General features: G+C 43.1%; 1 protein-coding gene across 3 annotated transcripts in view; it reads left to right on the forward strand.

Moving 5' to 3' along the window:
* The window catches only part of col6a4a (collagen, type VI, alpha 4a), a 142628-nt gene that overhangs the window by 115695 nt on the left and 1923 nt on the right, over positions 1-25010 (forward strand). For 2 of the 3 annotated variants that reach the window (XM_084336025.1, XM_084336027.1), the window contains 15 exons: positions 1635-1697; positions 3808-3858; positions 4382-4417; positions 5542-5604; positions 7237-7299; positions 8610-8645; positions 8915-8951; positions 9074-9085; positions 11029-11522; positions 12131-12227; positions 14173-14856; positions 15360-15483; positions 17173-17330; positions 18409-18579; positions 23819-23869. In XM_084336025.1, coding sequence (XP_084192151.1) covers positions 1635-1697; positions 3808-3858; positions 4382-4417; positions 5542-5604; positions 7237-7299; positions 8610-8645; positions 8915-8951; positions 9074-9085; positions 11029-11522; positions 12131-12227; positions 14173-14856; positions 15360-15483; positions 17173-17330; positions 18409-18579; positions 23819-23869 — 2140 coding nt within the window. The remainder of the gene's footprint in view (positions 1-1634; positions 1698-3807; positions 3859-4381; positions 4418-5541; positions 5605-7236; positions 7300-8609; positions 8646-8914; positions 8952-9073; positions 9086-11028; positions 11523-12130; positions 12228-14172; positions 14857-15359; positions 15484-17172; positions 17331-18408; positions 18580-23818; positions 23870-25010) is intronic. The other variant, XM_084336026.1, reaches the window with a different exon arrangement.

Consider the following 25010-nt stretch of genomic DNA (forward strand, 5'->3'; position numbering starts at 1 on the left):
ATGTCCATGAGAACACCGGTGAGACTGAGCACCTTTAATGGGCCTGAATGTCCATGAGAACACTGGTGAGACTGAGCACCTTTAATGGGCCTGAATGTCCATGAGAACACCGGTGAGACTGAGCACCTTTAATGGGCCTGAATGTCCATGAGAACACCGGTGAGACTGAGGACCTGGGCCTAAATGTCCATGAGAACACCAGTGAGACTGAGCACCTGGGCCTAAATGTCCATGAGAACACTGGTGAGACTGAGCACCTGGGCCTAAATGTCCATGAGAACACTGGTGAGACTGAGGACCTGGGCCTAAATGTCCATGAGAACACCAGTGAGACTGAGGACCTGGGCCTAAATGTCCATGAGAACACCGGTGAGACTGAGGACCTGGGCCTAAATGTCCATGAGAACACCGGTGAGACTGAGCACCTTTAATGGGCCTAAATGTCCACCGGTGAAACCGAGGACACTCGTTTCATTTCAACCTTTATTTAGAATTATAGGTTTCTGAGGTTTCCCTCATTTACAGAAATGACGATGATACAAAATACACAACAGTGACACAATGAAGTACTGTAGCAATATTCACAGAAAATACAAAAGATTAATACAAAAAAAAAACATACGAAAAAAATCTGCTAAAAACAGGTGGTCGCTCCATGGTCAGAAATCATATGCTTAAACATTCCAAGTTAAGGGAGAGAGTTGGAGGACATTCCAAGAGTTAGAGGCGTCATAGGAAAAAGCTGATTTCTCAAGATCAGAACATACTGGAGGAACCCTGAGAACCATCCAGTCATTAGATCAGAACATACTGGAGGAACCCTAAGAACAATCCAGTCATTAGATCAGAACATACTGGAGGGACCCTAAGAACAATCCAGTCATTAGATGAGAACATACTGGAGGAACCCTAAGAACCATCCAGTCATTAGATCAGAACATACTGGAGGGACCCTAAGAACCATCCAGTCATTAGATGAGAACATACTGGAGGAACCCTAAGAACCATCCAGTCATTAGATCAGAACATACTGGAGGAACGCTAAGAACCATCCAGTCATTAGATGAGAACATACTGGAGGAACCCTAAGAACCATCCAGTCATTAGATCAGAACATACTGGAGGAACCCTAAGAACCATCCAGTCAATAGATCAGAACATACTGGAGGAACCCTAAGAACCATCCAGTCATTAGATCAGAACATACTGGAGGAACCCTAAGAACCATCCAGTCATTAGATGAGAACATACTGGAGGAACCCTAAGAACCATCCAGTCATTAGATCAGAACATACTAAAGGAACCCTAAGAACCATCCAGTCATTAGATCAGAACATACTGGAGGAACCCTAAGAACCATCCAGTCATTAGATCAGAACATACTAAAGGAACCCTAAGAACCATCCAGTCATTAGATCAGAACATACTAAAGGAACCCTAAGAACCATCCAGTCATTAGATCAGAACATACTGGAGGAACCCTAAGAACCATCCAGTCATTCGTTCAGAACGTACGACCACCGTCTAGAGAACAACGTCCATATTAACTTTTATTAACTTAAGTTTCTAACGGCAAATACCATTGAAACAGCTGACTGTGCATTACCGACTTCTCTCCTGTTTTGTCACTGAAGGGTCAACCTGGCGAGCCGGGGGGACAGGGAACCACTGGACCAATGGGTCCGAGAGGACTGCAGGTAAGGACCGGTCCCGTTTCCTACTTCCTGTCCATGTGAGAGGGGCGCAAATGCCACTTGCTCTCGTCAAAAACAACTAGAGCTGCATCTGTTTGCATTGCATTTGTGAATTACCGAAGGCGGACGATTTCTCTTAATTTCTCATCTGTTGCTATTGTCAGATCAGTTGATAAATCTTACATCTATCTAGGTGTTGTCTTTTAACCCCTTCACTGCCGCACTACCAAACGGTTAACCCTTTCACTGCGACAATACACAGAAGGTTAACCCTTTCACTGCCACACAACCAGCCGGTTAACCCTTTCACTGCCACACTACCTTTACTATCACACTACCGACGGTAGTGTGATAGTAAAGGGTTAACCTTCTGTAGTGTGGCAGTGACAGGGTTAATGTATCGCATAGCTGTCGCAGTAGCTGTAAAATCTCCATTTGTTTTGACTGTAGCTGGACCCCCTCCACGAGATGCTCTGTTTACAAGGCAACAGGGTTTTAAATAGCTTTTGGAGCATCTACTGTGTGTGTGCCTGTGTGTGTGTGCCTGTGTGTGTGTGTGCCTGTGTGTGTGTGTGCGTGCGTGCGTGCATAGACGCCTGCGCAATAGAGCACGCGGAGCATTTGCTCTACGACTATTGAACATGGGGGGGCAAACGCTGGTTTTGCTCCCCCACTTTTTGATCATATGAAAAATATGATATACCCCCCCCCCCCATATATAAATCTAACCATAACTAAGTAATTTCAATCAAATTAATAATACGCAATGACACTTAATAGCAAGTTTTTAAGTTTCCAAAGATTGTGTGACCCCCCACTTTAATGGTTTGATCCAGTGCCCACGGGCCACGGTTCGTCGGCATGACGTATACGACATGTTGGGGGAGGCGGCTTTTTCGAAAGCCCTTGAAAAATTCAGGCTGGATATTGGATAACATTGTGAGGATTATTCTTCGGCGTTTACATCAAAATGGAGCAAATCATCATGTAAGTCGAACACTGTGACTGTATACTAAATGCGCAAACAGATTGAAACTGAATATTTCTCGTATGGTGAGCCTCGGCGCTGCACCGAGTGAATCCAGAGATACAGGATGGTGCGCAGGCGCTGTGATCACCCAACGGCGGAAATAATGCCGCTTTGAGCAGTTTATAAAAAAATATTAAAAATATTTATTAGCAACGCCGAGCTTTCAAACCATCCCGTATCTCTGTGCGAACCCCTCGTGCAACTGTGAGCACCTTTGTAATGTCTCTGTGATACTTGTATAACGAACGGTTCGGCCAGAACCAGTCCTTCATGGTAAATCTAGGTTGGTTTCCCATTGAGGAGCAAGTGACTGTGGATTCACTCGGTGCAGCACAGTCACGAAAGGGGTTAACATGGACCCTGATGTAAACAAGACAAACGTCTTTCTCTGGTCTGCATCGCCTTAACAATTGTGTGTATTGAGCCGTACTGTATTGTACCCATTCTGCAATCTGTTAAATAAAGTTTTCATTCATTCATTCAGCCGCCGCGCTCACTGGGGCTATTGATAGCGTCAATTAGTTGTTGTTGTTGTTGTTGTTGGTACTGCGCTGCGGATGTGAACGGGGCCGGAGGGGCTTTGGGAGGATGGGAAAGTTATTATTATTATTATTATAATAGTAATTGGCTATCATACGTGCCTAGCTAGCGTTAGCTAAAAGAGCCCTCGCAGTGAAGTTATTATTATTATAGCTATCATACTGCAATATAAACTGAGTTTTATAGTGAAAAGAGCAGCTTTATTTTGGTCAAGATTGAAGGCTCTATATTGCAGGAAATTGCACATACAGGTGTTCATTAAATGTTAAAAAACCTGCCGTGGAGGGGGTCGTGCCGGACCCCCTCCAAACCACCCCTTGCAAAAAAAAAAAAAAGGTAAAAAAAAAAAGAATACAAAAAAATCTTGCACCCCCACTTTCAACTATAACTAGGCGGCCCCATGCGTGCGTGTGTGTGTGTGTGTGTGTGTGTGTGTGTGTGTGTGTGTGTGTGTGTGTGTGTGTGTGTGTGTGTGTGTGCGTGTGCGTGTGTGCGTGTGCGTGTGCGTGTTCATTACTGACAGACTTTTCTGCTCTGAATCAGGGTCAGGATGGCAGAGATGGCTATGGACCTGCCGGATCACAGGGTCCCAAGGTAAGGCACTGCTGTGATGGAAGGGTGCGCTGCATTAACAACACAAGACAAAATGAGAGCAACACAGCATGCAGCATGGTCGTTGGACATTGAATAATCCCTCATGGGAAAGATTTGTCTCACAGTGAATCAAACTAAAAGACACAACAACAAAGCACAATGCAACATTAACCCCAACCTTAACCTCATTGGACATCATTCCCACACCTTAACCTCCCATTGGACGTCATTCCCACACCTTAACCCCAACCTTAACCTCATTGGACATCACGCCCCACCTTAACCTCCCATTGGACGTCATTCCCACACCTTAACCCCAACCTTAACCTCATTGGACATCACGCCCCACCTTAACCTCCCATTGGATGGGGCGCATGATGTGACACGTACCACGTTTTCAGTGAATCCATATACGAATAGAGACGGGGGACAAAGGATAAAGCTCAATGGTGAACGAGTTACCAACATTCTCTTGGTTTTGTCTGACGATCTCATTTAGTATTTTGTTTTTTTTCCTGTGCAGGGGGAGCTCGGTTTTCCTGGATACTCTGGTGTACCGGTGAGTTCATTCCTTTTGGTTGAGTTGAGAAAAGATATCAAGAGAAGATGACGAACATTTGTCTTGGAAATGAATGCGTAACATGAAACAAATCTAACTAGATCAGATATTAATGTGTAAGATATCAAAACAGATCTGTCTTCACGCTAGCCAGAACGTGCTCACACTTTAGTACAGTGACCTATAAACGGCTTTGGACTATAGCACACATTGTGTATTTGTTGGCTCTGTTACTTGACTCTGTCATCACTTTGGATGCCAAATGATACAGTGACTTGGAGATGAAAGCGCAGACGGACATATTTGGAGTCGGGCTATTTTCACAGCTACCGGAGCAAACAACAGGAAATGTACAACAATTTTAGTGGATATGTATCAGCGAGCCTAAAACACTAACAGCTAGACTAGCTGATATACGTATCCGCTTCCATTCATTTGTGCTAAGCTAGGCTAGCTTGCTGTCGGATAGCTTTCTGCTGAAAAGGGAATTGGCTTATCTATCTTCTTGTCTGACTCTGGACAAGATGTTAAGTGCATTTCCCATAATTCCCATAGTTCCTTTAAAGCTACAATATGTACAATTGTCAATCACAGATTTTCTTTTGCTACAAAAAAAGCACATCTTAACATGGACACACTGACTGACAGTCTAATGTGAGTGAGTTTCATTGACCAGTTGTTCCAGTTGCACAGAGAGGCTCGCCCTTCTAAACAAGCAGAGATTTGTTGGAATGAGCACTTTTAGTGGTTGAATCTATGTGGTCCTCATTCAACACAGTCTGGCAATGAAGGACCATGTAGAATAACCACTAAATGTTCAGCTTATTCCAAATAAATTCCCCATGAGTTTCTCTGATAGGTTAGAGGGGGGGGGGATCACAGGGAAACTCTGGAAAGGACTCTGCACTGCTGCTACACTGGTCAATGAAACTGTAGACTGTGAGGCAATGTTAAGATGTGTTTTGGAGGAAAGTTCTAATAAGATTATACACATTGTAGCTTTATGACATCACATGGACAGTACGTACAGTACAGAAACCAAACATACAAATTGTATTACTGTGTTGTTGTTGCTTTTCTTATCTTCACTAATATATTTCTTTGTATGTTTTTCTGGTGTCAAGGGGGAGAGTGGCTTACAGGGGACCAAAGGATGGGTAGGACCCAAAGGAAACCTGGGAAGAGGGGTAAGTGACATACTGTACTATAGGTGTTTAAATCTGTGTGTGTCTGAAGCACATACAATAAAGTACCATTAGGATAATGCAGTTTCAGTGGGGTTATTAATAGGGGTGTGCGGAGACATCATTATGTGTATCTGTATCTGTGTCTGTATCTGTTCAATCAAAATTATTATCTGTATCTATATTCAGATAGAAGACCGGAAGTGGGCATGGTTCATACTTGTATTATTGTACGATACAAAATGAGAACAGATACGCATAGTAATCAAATTAACAAATGAACATTAGATTAAATGAAGTCACGTTAAATCCCCCCCAAAAAAATTCTAACCTAATATATATTGGAAATGCAATTGGAAAAGCAATCGTTGTGCCTTCAAAGCAAATTTATTTAATATTGGCATACAATTAATTAGGAATATCTATTTCTACCTCCTTATACTGTACTTGTCATCTGCACTTGTGCTCTCTCTCTCTTTATTTCTTTATTCTTATTATCATCTAATGAATTATTCATACATTATTTGGAACCGTGTGTGTCTGTTACCAGTAACTCAGGGTGTCCGCGGATCCTTAAAAAGTCTTAAATTTGTTTATCAATAACTAAGGCCTTAGTTTGTCTTAAAATGTCTTAAATCCATCTTTCAGGTCTTAAAAATGCCATAGAAAGGAAAGATAAAATGCCATGTCATCTTATGTTTTATTAATTTATTATGAAATCTGGGGAAAAACGGTTAACGGGAGATATAGTCGGGACTTTTTATTCACCGTGTTGTAGCATCACGCAGACCAAAATGGGGCGGAACCAACACAGGTCCTTATGTTGTCCGGGAACTATTTCAGCAACATAGTCTAGCTAACGTTAGCAAGGCGAAGCGGAAGCGCTAACACTAACGTTATGTTTAGTTTAGTTTAGCATTTGCACTCGTTAATATTGGAAAGTGCCAATTTAACGAGAACTGGCTCGACAATCCACTGTTTGCGCCATGGTTGGTCCCAGTCAAAGACCATTACGAGGCTTGCTGCCAAAAAAAAAAAGCAGTCTAGTCGCACATGCTGAGCACTAAGCATAGCTCTGCAAAAACCGGCCTGCAAACTACTATTTTCGGCCCCTGCAGCCTCCACATCAGCTGAGCCATCTCAGGTAGGACTATAACATCTGCACCAACAGAAGTCCGGATAACATTCGGCTCCACATTGGCCTCTTACATCCAAAATAATCTATTCACGGATGTAAACAAGGACACGTTTGTGTTTATGTTCGATGAGAGCTTCACACTATTACAACACTATTACAACACTAATACAACACTATTACAACACTATTACAACACTATTACAACACTAATACAACACTAATACAACACGAATACAACACTATTACAACACTTACAACACTATTACAACATCAATACAACACTATTACAACACTAATACAACACTATTACGACACTATTACGACACTATTACGACACTATTACAACACTAATACAACACTAATACAACACTATTACGACACTAATACAACACTATTACAAAACATCATGGCTTAAGTAAAGCACTACTAGGGGGGATGTTACTGTTTTAATTGCTGCTTTCCCACTGAGTCGTTGTGATGTGACTTGATTGATGCAGGGAAACACCGGCAGCCCAGGAGAACAGGGCGTCCCTGGAGACACAGGATATCTTGGACATAAGGTTAGTCTGGGGAGGAGGGTGGATGGATGGATGAGTGGGTAGATTGATGGATGGATGGATGGGTGGATGAGTGGGTATATTGATGGATGGATGAGTGGGTATATTGATGGGTGGATGGATGGATGAGTGGGTAGATTGATGGATGGATGGATGGGTGGATGAGTGGGTATATTGATGGATGGATGGGTGGATGAGTGGGTAGATTGATTGATGGATGAATGGATGTGTGGGTAGATTGATGGATGGATGGGTGGATGAGTGGGTAGATTGATGGATGGATGGGTGGATGAGTGGGTATATTGATGGATGGATGGGTGGATGAGTGGGTATATTGATGGATGGATGGATGGGTGGATGAGTGGGTATATTGATTGATGGATGGATGGGTGGATGAGTGGGTAGATGGATGGGTGGATGAGTGGGTATATTGATGGATGGATGGGTGGATGAGTGGGTATATTGATGGATGGATGGGTGGATGAGTGGGTAGATTGATGGATGGATGGGTGGATGAGTGGGTATATTGATGGATGGATGGGTGGATGAGTGGGTATATTGATGGATGGATGGGTGGATGAGTGGGTATATTGATGGATGGATGGGTGGATGAGTGGGTATATTGATGGATGGATGGGTGGATGAGTGGGTAGATTGATTGATGGATGGATGGGTGGATGAGTGGGTATATTGATGGATGGATGGGTGGATGAGTGGGTAGATTGATGGATGGATGGATGGGTGGATGAGTGGGTAGATTGATGGATGGATGGGTGGATGAGTGGGTAGATTGATGGATGGATGGGTGGATGAGTGGGTAGATTGATGGATGGGTGGGTGGATGAGTGGGTAGATTGATGGATGGGTGGGTGGATGAGTGGGTAGATTGATGGATGGATGGGTGGATGAGTGGGTAGATTGATGGATGGATGGGTGGATGAGTGGGTAGATTGATGGATGGATGGGTGGATGAGTGGGTAGATTGATGGATGGATGGGTGGATGAGTGGGTAGATTGATGGATGGATGGATGGGTGGATGAGTGGGTAGATTGATGGATGGATGGGTGGATGAGTGGGTAGATTGATGGATGGATGGATGGGTGGACATGAACATGGCCACGCATAACCACTGGTAACCACTCCCCAAACATTCTGTGATAGGCCTTTTTACTAATGATGGTAATGGTGATGATGATGATGATGATGATGATGATGATGATGATGATGATGATGATGATGATGATGATGGTGTTGATGATGATGATGAAGGTAAGATGCCAGGACTAATGCCTATTGTGTTTCTTTCCTCCAGGGTCCTCGAGGTCCTCTGGGCACCAGATCCATGTCTGTATGTAATACATCCATATCACATGTTGTCTAAACTAAATGGATATCCCTAAATTACTCCTAATATTCCTGTGTGTGTGTGTGTGTGTGTGTGTGTGTGTGTGTGTGTGTGTGTGTGTGTGTGTGTGTGTGTGTGTGTGTGTGTGTGTGTGTGTGTATATAATACACTGAAAACTTTCATTAAAAACCACATGCTTTATTCCTGCATAAATTGAGCCACTCTGTTATACACAACTTCTGTTATACATCTGTTCCATCTCTTATCCTCAGGAATGCCAGTTGATTACCTACATCCGTGACAACTGTGGTAAGTATGCCTTGGCAAAGTGTTTGTACTGTTGATCTTTATAATTCCTTCAATAACTCCAATGTGTAATAGCTACAACCACTGTTTGTGTCTAAACGATGTACTTTTCTTTTTCCACACAGCGTGCTCCCAAGGTATGTATCTCCTTGCTCCTTCTCTCTCTGTAAGGATAGTAAGCGCTACGCTCAGAGTTCAGAGACGCCAGTGATTCAGGCCAGATCAACCCTGATCACTTTTGCTATGTTAGGGATGATGTGGAAGCTACCTCTCCCCCCCGTAGAGACCATCTGGCATCCAGACACTGAAAACGAGTCATTTACAGACAAGTCATACCAGACACTGAACTCTACGAGTCATTTACAGACAAGTCATACCAGACACTGGACTTTACAAGTCATTTACAGACAAGTCATACCAAACACTGAACTCTAAAAGTCATTTAGAGACAAGTCATACCAAACACTGAACTCTACGAGTCATTTAGAGACAAGTCATACCAAACACTGAACTCTACGAGTCATTTAGAGACAAGTCATACCAAACACTGAACTCTACGAGTCATTTAGAGACAAGTCATACCATACAATCTACGAGTCATTATCAACTCAAGTAACATGGTTTTGGGTCAAAGCAAGTGCTAATTAATGAGAGATTACATTCTGAGCGCAACCTACAAAGCCCTGGTTTCAGTCTCTGGAACAGGGTTCCCGCAAGGTCTTAAAAAGTCTTACATTTAATAATCAGAATTGTAGGCCTTTAACACTTTCAGTGCCGGCCATTAACATGGTAAAGCATGGTTAAATGCCAGCACCCACTTCAATGATAGCGTTGTGAACGCATAATCTCTGTCTTAAATGATGGCTATGTGTCTAATCTGCCTGTCGCTTATCAATGACTTGTTTGCAGTCAACATTGTCTAAACGGATTGTTTTTTAATCGGTTCATTTCCGTTTTATAAGCCCTCGTTTTCAAGGAAAATATAAAGATTCCGTGATAAAAGGCATTTACTGGAATATTCTGGCATACACAAACACGTTGTAATTTTTCGGCCTATTTATGAATAGTTTTCAAATAAACGCTAGATTATCGATGGTATATGTGTACTTATGCACGCTATAGAGGCGATCTGAAAAATCGATTCTCTCATTTCCTCATCAGCGATCACAGCCACACACACACACACACGCATAGAGCAAACGCTGATATATAGGTGAAAATAGCTCTGATTATCCTAAGACTGGTCAAATAAATTCCTTACCTGAGATCAGATGTTATCCAAAAAGATTATTCCAATTCCTGATCGCTATTCCAAATATCGATCACGCTTATTGATTACAGTGTTGGGTACTGTAAATACATAATCCACACGTTTTCCGGGCCGGCGAGCACAATGGATTCTTCAGTTGGCCTTGACGGAAAAGTAAAATGAGGAAACTGCCCCCCCCCCCTTCGTCAGTCTAAAGTAATGGGGTGCAGTTACACAGGGAGAGACGATAGGGGGCGGTATCTTCCCAATTGAGCTCAGAGAGAGTCTGCAACACTAACCTGAGGCTCGATTGATGAAATATGAATTAAAATAAAATTCAATAAAAAAAATACGACAAACAAACGCTATATAGCGCTGGCGGGCACTCAAAGGTCGGCATGAACTAACGACAAAAAGCGTGGTTGGCATTCAAAGTGTTAAAAGTCTTAAAAGGGTCTTAAATATGATTTTGATACTTTAAGACTTTTAAAGGCCTACAATTCTGATGTCTTGGATTACGAAGTGATGGCTATGTTGTGATAACTTCCCTGTATTACATTTAAATGAATTTGGGGGAAATGTCCAGGTTGCACAGTAAGCAGTACAGTAATAGCAGTTCCCCAACAATTCATATGGAATTACTTCTTTCCTAGTAATTATCCTTCATACTCTTTTGCCAGTATAGCCGTGGAATGGGTATTAGATTATACTCAAAGTGGTCTTAAAAAGGACTTAAGAAGTCTTCAATTGAAACCCTGTGGAACGTCTGCGTGAGGCTTTGACCGCTCAGGCTTATCTCGCACCCATTATCCCTTGACCTTTGGCCTGCAGGTCGGACGGAGTGCCCCGCGTACCCCACAGAGTTGGTGTTCGCCCTGGACATGTCTGAGGACGTGACCAAGGAGTCCTTCGAGAAGACGCGCTCCGCCCTCCTCTCCCTGCTGGACGGCATCTCCATCGCCGAGAGCAACTGCCCGACGGGCGCCCGCGTGGCCGTGGTGGCCTACAGCGCCTACACCAAGTACCTGATCCGCTTCCAGGACTACCGCCGCAAGACGCAGCTGGTGGAGGCCATTCAGAACATCGCCCTGGAGCGCACGGCCAACAAGCGCCACCTGGGGGCGTCCATGCGCTACGTGGGCCAGAACGTCTTCAAGCGAACGCGCCAGGCGGTGAGGATGAGGAAGGTGGCGGTCTTCTTCGCCAACGGGGACACCCAGGACCTCTCTGCCGTCGTCACCGCCGTGATGGAGTTCCGGGGCCTCAACGTCGTCCCCGCGGTCGTCGCCCTCGGCAACAGTCCCGCCATCCGCAGGGCTCTCGAGGTAAACACGACGTGATGTCCCGCTCGCTGCTAGAGCAGGGTGAGCACCTGCTCCAGGGTCAGCTCATTGGTTGTCCAGTAGGCTCCTCCCATCAGGAGACTCTACAGTCATCTGTAGCAAGTAACCCCAGAACCACACCGTCTCTAGGCAACAAGGACCCTGCTAGCTGGCCAAGTCTTTTATTTCACTTCCCATCTGCGGGTGACACAGTATCTAGAAACGTATATATATATATATAAACAATCTTCCTTGCCTATATTACTACCTACTATACTAATATGTCTTTACTACTATGCACTCAACACTGCAGCGCCCAAGTTTCAACACTGTTTGATGAACATTGTTACTTGAGTGAGTTGTGATGAGTTGTACCCTTCTTGATGATTTGTCGTACAGAACTTGTAAGTCGCTTTGGATAAAAGCGTCAGCTAAATGACAAAATGTAAATGTCAATGTAATGTATATATATTATATATATATAATATATATTAGCCTTCATAGAACGTCAGTTTTTAATGTAAAATGGCAAGCCATCTGGTTCTTTTTAGCTGAGAGATTCCCCTGAAGAACTTTTGGCAAGTGTCTAACAACAGCTCTTTTGGTCCCAGAGCGACGACACGGGCAACTCCATCTTCACAACGCTGGGGAGGTCACAGGACTTAACCGCTGATCTGGGGACAGTCAGGAACTGTGCCATCTGCTACGGTAAGCTCCAAAATTAACACCGGATTTCCAAGGAAGAGGTCGACATTTAGAATTGACCATTTTTCACATGCAAATTCAACCAAACTTTGACTTTTTTGACGTTTTGCAGAATTCCTGCGATTTCTCTGCATGAAATGTCCAAATTAAATATAAATTAACCAAAGTCCTCAATACTTACGGGGGCTTGCAATTTTGCTAAATTCCTGAGATTTCTCAGCATTAAATGTCCAAATCCGAGCCACAATAACGTCAAGCTGTACTGTATATATCCGGATTCAGTGGAGGAGGCTTAGATGAAAGGAAACAGCTTAGATATGCAGACTTTGCAGCGGAAAATGAACAGCGAGGATTGAAAGCTAGGGTTTGTCCGGTGGAAGTAGGATGCAGAGGATTGTGAAAAGCAGTAAATGAGATGTCAGAAGAAGCATTGAAAGGCATGGATTTGGTTGACATATGACCTTTTTATTTGACCACTATGAGTAGCATAGATGTTTGGCAAGAGGATTGGGTTTCTTCATTGAGCGCTTATCCTTATCATTAAGGCACAAGTATCTTGTGTTTTATTATAAATAAATCTGTATATAATGCGTAACATAATGCACATAACGTAGCAAATGCGTCTGGAGGGCTGTGGTCACTAAATAGATTAGGAAAAGTAATCATAAGTACTTACAGGAGTCACAGGAGTCTTCAATATCACATTGAATGGTGATCCATTTTGTGATTACATACATTTTTGTTCTCTGATGAAACAATATCTTTGTTGGCAGATGACTTTACGATCAGTTATCAACACTGCTATTTAACGTTAGCAAGCATAGCGTTTTTTTGTTAAGTTTCACACTTTCTGCCAATCCCTGCAATTTTACTGCAAAAAATCACATAAAACAAAAAAAATGTTGATCGTAATAATCACAAAAAGACTGGTCCCAGTCTCCTCCTGCTTTTCTTTTCTTAAATTCTTTTTGCTTAATTGTACAATTTTGTGTTTAATTGTTTTGCTCTGTTAAGCACTTTGAGCTGCATTCTATGTATGAAAGGTGCTATATAAATAAAGATTATTATTATTATAGCTGGTTGGCTTGGCGCTAAACCCCCTCCAATGTACAGTTCGATGTAGCAGTACGGTCTATCTGTATGTCATATATGTTTTTTTTTTTTATCCATTTTTCTCCCATTTTTTCTATATTTTCTCCCATCCCAATTTCGTATCATCCAATTCAACCCTCCCCTGTCACGAACGCTGTTTCTTGCCTCCCACAAGCCGGCTGCAATGTGGACTAAGTCATACATAGCACAAGTCCCCTCCGGTACTTGAGGTAACAGCAGTCGCATCTTTTCACCTGCGCAGCTCGATCTCTCAGTGGCGAGGAGTAACGCGTGGGAGGCTCACGCTGCCCCCGACACTTCCTGATTCTACTGCGCAGGCGCACCAACCGACCTGTAGGAGTCGCTGTCCACAACGCCCGATCCCCACCCATCAGTTTCCCACCCCCTAATACGGCCAATGTGTATTAGTATGAACGACCAGCTAAACTGAAAGCAATGTGGAGCGCTGGGCTCGAACAGGCAAGCCCAGCGTCTCCGTCATTCGTGGCGAGCGCCTTGCCCACTACGCCACGTAGCCGCCCCTGTATGTCATATATGTTATGATAAATTGAAAATGGGGGACCCTGATGTAAACAAGACGAAAGTCTTTCTCTGGTCTGCATCCCCTTAACAATTGTGTGTATTGAGCTGTACTGTATTGTACCCATTCTGCAATCTGTTAATAAAGTTTTCAATCAATCAATCAATCAATCAACTTGTGCTTCAAGATCCTACACTTCACCCTTTGTTTTCCAACAGTCTGATTTAGTTTATACAACTGCAAGTATGTGAGCTGTTTAAATGGACTCGTGGTTCTCTCTCTGAAGTCTTCATCGTGTGCTCTGTGGTGTCTCAGATCCCTGCAGGCCGGCTCAGCAGTGCTCCGTCATCCAGGAGGTCCCGGCACCTCAGAGTGTGGACGTGGACCTGGCGGTGGTGGTGGACGGCTCCCGGGAGATCCAGGGCGACCAGTACACCGGCGTCCAGGAGCTCCTTGCCTCTGTGGTGGAGCAGCTGGCTCTGAGCCCCAAGCCCAACCGAGTGGACAGCCAGGCCCGGGTGGCGCTGGTCCAGCAGAGCGGCTCGCTCCACGGGCCGGGGCAGCAGGCCGCTCAGGCCGCCAAGCTGGAGTTCGGCCTGCAGACCTACCGCGACCGCGCCGAGATGCAGACGTACTTGGCCCATAACCTGCGTCAGCAGGGCGGCTCCTCGGCGCTGGGTCAGACCCTGGAGTTCACCCTGGAGGAGGTGCTCCTCAAAGCCCCCAGTGCCAGGAAGCGGAAGGCGCTGCTGGCCATAGTGGGAGCCGGGACGGCGGCGTGGGACTCGGCCACGCTGCACCGCGTCTCCCAGCGGGCCAAGTGTCAGGGCGTGGCGCTGTTCGTGGTCACCGTGGGCGACAACTACAACCGCACACAGGTGGAGGAGCTGGCCAGTGCCCCCATGGAGCAGCATCTCATCCACCTGGGCCGCCGCGCGCGGGACGAGGAGCGGGGCTACTGCCAGCGCTTCTTCAGGGTGTTCCTGTCCACGCTCAACAGTACGACGCTTAGACCGCTAGGATCGGCCTGTTAATGTGTTACAGTTACTGTGAAAAACACAGCAATCGGATAAAAAAAGATTTGTTATATATATATATATTTATGTATTTGTATTATTATTATAATTCTTTTTTATCATTTATTTGTTTTAAATATAGTGGGTGACTCATGCAGAAATTCATTTGAAGGGGTAAAAAGCATTCGCATTGTGATATTATAGACACTACTTTACTGTATGTATCTTTATGTATCTTGAAATAATGGTTTATTATAGTCGACGGTGATGATAGTGATAATGAAATTACATAAATTACAGTTGATTTATAACTGCATCTTTAATTTGGGGGGGGGGGGGACAAAAGAATAATCAGACTATGTTACAGAGTAATCCAGTGGTTTACATTACTAATTACAGTTTTAAGCATCCGCAGCAGATTACTACAGTACGTTATGGAAAGTGTGTGTGTTCATTAAAGCTCTCCCTTTTCTCTCCTGACTCTAGGGGCTGTTAATAACTATCCTCCCGCCTCCCTCAAGAGGACGTGTGACCAGCTACAGGCAGGACAAGGACAAGGTCAAGGACAAGGACAGGCACAGGGACAGGGACATGTTACGGTTGATCTTGGGTAACTCACATTGTCTGCTCAAGCTTGCTGAATAATGATTGGCATAGAGGTCCACCAATCTCTAAGAGTCTGTATCTAGGTAGCTCTCCTACTTCCTGACAGCAGTCAAGGAAACTATAAAAGGAAGGAAGGGTAATCACGTCACTGTGTAGCGTGTGAACGCACATTGGTGCCAAGTGAGAAAACTTTCAATAATTAGAGCTCAATTAAATGATAAGGTAGCAGTCCCTATAAGACAAGGTATTGCTGGGCGCCAGGGTGCGTGAATACTTTCCCCAAGGCAGTTGTCCTTCTGCGTTCGGTTTGCGCGCCCTGATTGGCCTCTCAGCGCCCAATCGCGTTAGCCCTACTATCGCCTAACTACTCGCTCAATATACTACTATCACTCAACTTGCTACCGCCGTGCATCATATACTAAAACTCACTATCACTCAACTCACTATCACTCAACTCGCTACCGCCGTGCATCATATACTAAAACTCACTATCACTCAACTCACTATCACTCAACTCGCTACCGCCGTGCATCATATACTAAAACTAACTATCTCTCTATATATTTCCTCGTATTGTTTTCATCTCTCTATATTAACGTAGCCCATTTCCTCGTATTGTTTTCATCTCTCTATATTAACGTAACGCGCTATTCATATCAATCGGCATCACATCAATATAAATAACGTATTGTTTTCATCTCTCTATATTAACGTAACGCGCTATTCATATCAACCGACATCACATCAATATAAATAACGTATTGTTTTCATCTCTCTATATTAACGTAACTCGCTATTCATATCAATCGGCATCAATATAAATAACGTAGTTTTCATCTCTATATTAACGTAACTAGCTATTCATATCAATCGACATCACATCAATAGTTAGTATATTGATGCACGGCGGTAGCAGTATAGCGGTGCACGGCGGTAGTAGTTAGTGCATTGATGTGCTAGTTAGTTAGTATATTGATGCACGGCGGTAGCGAGTTAGTTGATAGTTAGTAGTATATTGATGCAGGTAGGTAGCTGATGTGATGGACTTGTGGAACTGAGAGAAGTTCTGAAAGTTAGGAGCGAGCGTTAGGAGTAACGCGTAGGTAGCTGATGTGATGGACTTGTGGAACTGAGAGAAGTTCTGAGCGAGCGTTAGGAGTAACGTGATTGGGCGTTGAGAGAAGCGTCAGTGGCCAATCAGGCCGTGTAAACCGAACGCGGAAGGACAACTGCCTTGGGGAAAGTATTCACGCCGCCAGGGTAACGCACTGCGGTGCAACGCGGCCGTCCCGCGTCGACTCCCGGACCCGGCGACCTTTGCCGAATGTCTTCCCCCATCTATCCTCCCATACTTCCTCTCTCTGCCGGACTTGTCCGAAAAACCAATACAAGTCTACCAAAAACATAAAGAAATACAATTTAAAAAGACAAGGTATTGCTATCATGTGCATATATTTCATATACATAATTGCATTGGAGCTGTACTGAACAGAACACAAGGCTTCATTGTCCCTGATGACATCACTGGTGGCCATATTCAAACTCATTTACTCTCAATAACTGTGTGCAAAGCTGATTAGAGTTTTTGGATGTGTGTGAGATGATGTGCAAAATAAATCAGTATTTCTTTTTTGGTGAAGTGACCCTTTAATAACTAATTCTTGTATTTTTTATTTCTTTTTTTATATATAAGCGGCCAGGTGTCAGGATATGTGGACCTGGAGGAGCTGGCAGAGGAGGCAGCGGAGACGTTCCTGGAGCAGACAGGTGTTTTAGAGACTAAGACAGCCCAGTCTCAGGTGGACGTGGTAGCGGCGCTCTCGATGGGAGATGGAGAACACAAGCTCCATAGTATGTTATACTCCACTCCCCAATAGTACACAGTTGATATACTGTCATATTGTTAAGTAATCTCTCTCTCTCTCTCTCCCTCTTAATACTTAATCTTAATACATTTTAAAATAACGATTCTGCCTGCCGCTTTCTGCTTTTGCTTTAGACGAGGAGCCAGCGTGTTGACAGGCAGCTGCTTTGACAAATCACGTTTGAGAGGGGGAGGTACTCAGCGTGACTTCAGAAATATGGCTTTAAAAAAAAAACATTACTACACATTGCTTCAAACTTTGAACCGATTGATGATTAGCGGAGGCACTCGGAAGACGCCGGTGCTAACACCGAATACGCTGCCAGTTGTCCCACCTGCTCATGTGGCCTCCTGTACCTGTACTATACAACACGGAATAACTGTCAACATATCAGTAGCATTCCATGTGGCGCTCCATGAAGCTATGGTATCCTTATGACAACCCTACTCTGGAGCGTCATGCCTTGCTCAAGAGCCTGATTTATTGTATGCTATTATATTATCTGATCCAATAGCTCTATGTGATGCGGATAGGAAATTAATCAAACAAAGCTGAATTTGAGCTACAAGGCAACGTCAATATCGCTATGCGAATGCAGCTGAATGCGTGGCTGAATGCACAGTTAGCTGAATGCACAGTTTATGCGTGGCTGAATGAATGCACAGTTAGCTGAATGTACAGTTAGCTGAATGCACAGTTAGCTGAATGCGTGGCTGAATGCACAGTTAGCTGAATGCGTGGCTGAATGCACAGTTAGCTGAATGCACAGTTTATGCGTGGCTGAATGAATGCACAGTTAGCTGAATGCACAGTTAGCTGAATGCGTGGCTGAATGCACAGTTAGCTGAATGCATGGCTGAATGCACAGTTAGCTGAATGCGTGGCTGAATGCATGCTTTATGCTTTATTTTACGTTCCCTGGTCTGGGTTAGCTAATAGCCAAGGCATGACTTGTTCCACGTAGGCCTGCTAGCTTGCATGTACAGCCCCTAGAACTTTTTTGTGTGTGTGTGTGTGTGGGCGTGTGCGTGTCTTTATTGTAAACCTGCGTGTTCTGCTTTCAGCCCTCTGTCCGCTGGACATGGACATTGGCACCAGCTGCGCAGACTATGTCCAACGATGGCACTTTGACAAGGCCATTGGTGCATGCTCACCGTTCTGGTATGGTGGTTGCAACGGCAACGCCAACCGCTTTAATACGGAAAATGAATGCTTCCGGACATGTGGCAACTATAGTAAGTCTGCACTGCGCCGCACTCCATCCCAGAGGTGGACCCAGGGAATGCATGAGCACCCGGTATCCCCGGTGCATGGTATTAGATGTAGATATGAATCGGCACCCGGTAGCCCTGGTGCATGGTATTAGATGTAGATATGAATTGGCGTGAAATATTGATTGTTACTGAGCTAACGCACGGCTGCCACTGTTATAAATTAAAGGAAATCAAACTAAATTATATTACGGTTTAATCTAGCTAACAAACAGCTTCAATATTAGCCATGTTACCATGCTAGCTAAGAAACACATGCTGTTTACAAAAGCATTAACATGAGCTACAGCCTACCATGTGTCTGTATTGTAGTGTATTTGCCTCCGTTTGAACGGATTAGCTATCAATCGAGATCAACTACACGATGTGTTTTAGCGTTTCTCCTCCATGTTGTGGTTGTTTAAACATAACGTGGAATAAAGTTGTATATATACTCAGAAGTGATCCTAATGCAATCATTCTTATGATTGTAGAAGTGGTGCATATTTCACGCTGATCCAAACGATGATCCAAACGCCTTCAAAATTAAATTACATAAATGTGCACATTATTTCCAGGATGTTATTTTAAGGTGAAATTGCTGAACAATGATTCAAGCTGACTTGACGTATCTGGGTTACCAAAATGTTCACCCCGACTATGTTCTATGAATTACAAGGTTCAGACACGGTTCACGAAGTTAACAACTGACTCGGGACCAGCGTTCTTACAGTTGATTGATTGAAAACTTTATTTAACAGATTGCAGAATGGGTACAATACAGTACAGCTCAATACACACAATTGTTAAGGGGATGCAGACCAGAGAAAGACTTGTTTACAACATTTATGACATACAAGATATGCAAATATACAGTACTGTTAAACAGAGATCCTAACAGAAAATATATACATATGAGGGGGAGGAAACTGTACATTAGGAGGGGGTGGGTGGGTGGGAGGGAGGGTTTGGACATTTACGGGGCCAGTTTCGAATTGCAGCCTCCCGTAGGTGCTCTTTGAGAGCAGTTTTGAAGGTGGGTAGGGAGCGTTCCACAGTACAGTACAATCCAAGTTAAAGTTTCCTTCAAATAAACGTGCACTGATTCTCTGGACCCCTATGCCTTATTTCTTATTTACCAATGGTGTTTGATGATCCAGTAGAATCCTTTTCTCAGCACAATCCATGTTGTTCCTCAAACTAGCTCTGGATAGTTAGCCACAATGTGCATATGACAATAAACAATCTTGAATCTTGAATCTTGAACAAACCAATGCAAAGTCAATGGGGTCGAGCTCCTGCCTGTACAAGCTGACTGAGGCTCACTGAAATGTCCTCCACAGTGCACACAGAGTAGATTTCAGTCAGCTTGTACAGACAGGAGCTCGACCCCATTCACTTTGCATTGTGGCTAACTAGCCAGAGCTAGTATGAGGAACAGCATGGATTGTGCTGAGACAAGGACTCTATCGATCATCAGTGGTAAGTAAGACATAGCGCTAGGGGCCCAAAAATCACAACTATCCCTTTAAACGGTTAAGCTGTAGCCCTATTTTCAGAAATTTCGCCTAAAGGTACATGCCTAAGTAAATGGAAGATTGCTCCACTTCTACAAGGTAAATTTGCATGTTCCCGGTATCTAGGAACAGCTAGGGACCTGGGGGTATGTATTCCCAGTGTCAGAAATATTGTGTCTGTTACTAGGCTTGAGTAAATTGTAATGAAAAAAAGGAGAATATAAATTATGATATTTTTTTGCATCTGTGCCGGTGAATAACACCATGTTACAATTGTAACAAAGAGATTTCGCTCCATGAGCTCATTCACCACCTTATTGAGATCAAGTGTACAAAAAATCTAAGCAAATTAATAAAGGGAAGATGATTAAATAGAAGGATTTATAGATACAGTAATAAATGATCATCGATTTTAATTATAAATTCATATTTGACCTTGAACTTGACCTTGACCTTATTGTGGCCAAATCATACATCTATGGATAGGGAAAAGGCCCCTCTTTCCAATGGCAGGGTTAAATCTGGATTTAGTCAGTTCCTCACAGTTTTACGATAAAAGAGATATAATTAGCATTTTTTCGATAAATTCTTATTTTTGGTAAATCTTACAAAACATTGATAAAAATGAAAATATACACTTTGACTGCTGTTTTGATAGTGTTATGGTGTTTACTCTTGGCAAAAAAAACAAAAAAAACTCTTAACATCCAAGGTTACACATGTGGGCCCTCATGAGGACAATTTGCGACACTTTTCCGACCTCTAGTGGCTCGGTTGTGCATTTCCTTTAATACAATATATAGATAGAATTAAAGCGCTATTTGTAGCCTGTCAATTGCCCTTTCAGGTGACAAAATCCGTTCAGCGGTTCTCGAGTTACATGCCGATATGTGAGGCGTGCGCCAAAGTACACATTACCACCCCGACCTCCGGGGGCTCTAGCTCCGTCAATCATTTGGCGATCTCGAAAGATTTTGGACAGGGTTGTAGCAAATGAGTGTGGCTTTCCAATGATACCCCATGATATGATAATTGGGGATCTAATACGGTCTCTATTGATCGATTTATGATAAAGAAAAGCAGGGTCCCCCAATTGGGGGACCTTACGGCTTAACAGGTTCCCTTTAAGTCTGAGGTACGCAAATTAAAATGAACGTGATAATACGTATATCATCTCACGAATGAAGTGAGATGGAACAGGTATAGTTTTTAATGAATGAGACACCAGACTTCCCGTTGACTCCACTAGATGCTTTCTCTTGCTCTTTCAGTCAACGATCTTTTGATATTGCATTAATATAGTAATGTTGGGAGAATGTTTAAACTTCATTCTCACTTGTTTTAAATCTATCTATCTATCTTAGGGTGACCAAACGTCCTCTTTTGCCCGGACATGTCCTCATTTCACGGCCTGTCCGGAACGTTCGGGGGGGTTTTATAAATTCATGAACATTTCCGGGTTTCATTGTTTTTCACGGCACTTTGCGAGCGTCTGAATGCTCAGGGCTGCATATTTCGCAGAACATATAAATTACCGAATTAGAGCTCTATTTGTTGCCGTTCGAAAGCCACATCACTCGACACAATCCGTGCCTCATTTCTCGAGTTACATCCGATATGTCAGGCGTGCGACTTTTTACACGTGCGCGTCAGATTATCACCCCGGACTCCCGAGGCTCCAGAACTGTCAATCATCCGGCCATTGCGAAAATGATTGGTCAGCGTTGTAACTTGTAGCCAACAATGAGTGTAGCTTTCCAGTGATATCCCACGTGGGGGTGTGCAAATCAGGGATCTAGGTGAAAATTGACGAGCGAAGACAGGAAGTGATAACATTTCGAATGAATTTACTTGGATGAGGAAAGGGAGAAATGGAGAGCTTTTTTCTTGCCACACGGTTTACCCGGATGTCTCTAGAACACTCATTTCTGAACGGATTTTTATCAAATTTGGACCTGTACTACATAAGACTTCAGGCTATGAATTCGCTGTGTTTTCCAGCTTATACAAAAAATATATATTATTTTGGAATATTGCAACTACTACAGAAAAACGTGAGTACACAAGTTCAAGTTCAACTCAAGTTCAGCCCTATGTTACTCTATTTCATTAGCACTAAAAGTGATTTTTATTTATTGTGTAAGAATGTTATCTTTCAAAAGAGACCAGGCTCATGCATGTGCTATAAGCATAAAGTATAAAGATAAGCTTTGCAAAAAAAGTATGCAGTCCTCAAGTTCAAGTAAAAAAAGAAATGGCCGCTTTTCTGGGTGCATGTTAAGAGGCTAAAACAATAAGGCATCTTTGAGTAAACTTTGAGTATCATTAAGTATCTCGAGGCTGGGGCCAGCATGTCCTCTTTTTTGGAAATCAAAATATGGTCACCCTAATCTATCTACAGGCTTCAGGCTTTAACATTAACAATCGTTGATTATTAGGGCGGCTAGGTGGTGCAGTGGGCAAGGCACTCACCACCAATGCTGGAGACGCTGGGTTCGAGCCCAGCTCTCCACATTGTTTTCAGTTTGGCTGGTTGTCCGTACTAATACAATTGGCAGTATTAGGGGGAGGGAAAACTGAGGGGTGGGGATCGGACGTTGTGGACAGCGACTCCTACAGGTCAGTTGGTGCGCCTGCGCAGTAGAATCAAGAAGCGATGGGGGCGGCGCCCCTCCAAAGCGCAGACCCCTGACGCTGAAAGATCGCGCTGTGCAGGTGAAAAGATGCGATGGCTGCTACCTCGAGTATCGGAGGGGACTCGTGCTATGTATGGCTTCGTCCACATTGAAGCCGGCTTGTGGGAGGCAAGAAACAGCGTTCGAGACAGGGGAGGGTTGAATTGGACGATACGAAATTGGGATGGGAGAAAAATAGAAAATGGGAGAAAAAGTGGATAAAAAAAAACAATTGTTGATTATTAAGATTCATTGTAATTTGATTCATGTTCAGCTACTTTTGAAGTTCTGAAGGAACATGCTAACATTATTGGAGATGTGCTTACTCTCTTCTCCGAGTCTGGAGTCAGCCAAGAAGATAGATACCAATTTCCTCTCTGTGCGTTCAGTAGAAAGCTATCTGGCTGTAAGCTAACCTACCTTAGCACAAATTAATGGAAGCAAATACCGACCACTAGCTAGGCTAGCTTGCAGCCGGATAGCTTTCTACTGAACGCACAGAGAGGAAATTGGTGTTTATCTTCTTGTCTGACTCTGGAGAAGATGGTGAGGGCATTTCCCATAATGTTGGCGTGGTCCTTCAAGCCGCCCTAACGCAGTAGTCGTATAAGGGTCGACGTACTTGTGTGAGCCGGAGAAATTACATTTACACCAAAATCTCTATAATATCCCAGGATACTCATGTAGGCTATTGCATTTTTTGTCAACGCATGATATCCCGTTTACAACAATGCTGAATGTAAGATAGCAGGGATGTATCCGTACAGGATACCCTATCCTATTTGCTGTTGCATTTTTGCATAAATGAAACACTCATGATAGTATTTGAAATATTCTGTTAATTTGTGTAATTTTTAACAGGACGGAAAATGAATTTAAACGGCTCCTGAATAAACTCCAAGTTAGACGGCCGTTAAACTGGGATATGAGCTGTGGATTCCCTTACAGTGTCCTCATGATATGTTTGTTTATTACAAGTCACTTGATTACATGTGATCAGGCTGTGGTTAATTGGCGTTTGTTGTTTGACAGATGCCACCACCCCACCGAAGAAGCAGGAGACCAAAGTGGGCACCAACAAGGGTAAAGACCATTTATCTTAATATTATCTGTCTCACATTTGCTTTACATTTAGTCCCTTTTATTAACCCTTGTCTGGCATTCGGGTCTGTGGGATCCGATTTCAATGTTTACTAAAAGAGAAATGATTAATCAACCTGACACTCATTGGCCGTGGCTCGTTCTCTGTGAAGAACATGTAAAAGAACACATTTTCAGAATCAGAATCAGAAAGGTCTTTATTGCCAAGTATACATTTCACATACAAGGAATTTGCTTTGGACGTTACTGGTGCGGCATTAGCGGCCAGACATTAACAGACAGATAATACAATAAAGTGGTGGAGTTAACCACAATAGAATAATGTATACATTTATGAAATAAAATATAGGCCAGGGCTGTACGACTGTATATAAGAGGTTGAATCAAATTATATGGGATATAAACTAAATTAAATAAATCCATATAGTGCACACTGTGGACCTCCTACACATTTATATTCAGGGGTGTAAAAAGTACCCAGAAATTATACTTAAGTGAAAGTATGGGTTCCGTCTCAAAATCTTATTCAAGTAAAAGTCAGAGTACAGTATCTGGCTAAAAACACACTTGAGTAAAAGTACAAAAAAGTAAAAGTAAAAACTTTTTTTCTGACTGTCTATTCTTCTCATAGCAGGTGTTCCCCGCTTTCTAGTCTTGCACAAGGACCAATCAGCATGGGTATGGGCGGGTTCATTTTCCATTGATGGAGATTTGATTGGCTGTTTTTAAAATAATAATAAATAAAGTGCGGCCGCAGGATTAATAATGTTAACGTTAGTTCGGCCAGAGAAACAAATATACTAATTAAAATGGTTGGACCTGTGCGATTTGTACTTTGTACTTTGTAGGTCTGCAGTTTAAATGTAAGGAGTAAAAAGTATGGTTTTTTTTCTCTGAAATTTAATTGAGTAAAAGTACAAGTATACAAACCTAATAATACTCGAGTAAAGTACAAATCCCCAAAAACAGTACTTACTGTAAGTATTGCAACGAAGTACAATTACTCAAGTACTTATATTACATGTATTACATTACTGTACTGACAAAAGCAGAGTGAGACTACACTTAGTTGATCAAGCAGTGTGAGGGAAGTGAGTATTAATTTGTATCCATTCTGTTGTAT

The sequence above is a fragment of the Notolepis coatsorum genome, assembly GCF_963971535.1.
Source record: "Notolepis coatsorum genome assembly, chromosome: 19".
NCBI lineage: Eukaryota > Metazoa > Chordata > Actinopteri > Aulopiformes > Paralepididae > Notolepis > Notolepis coatsorum.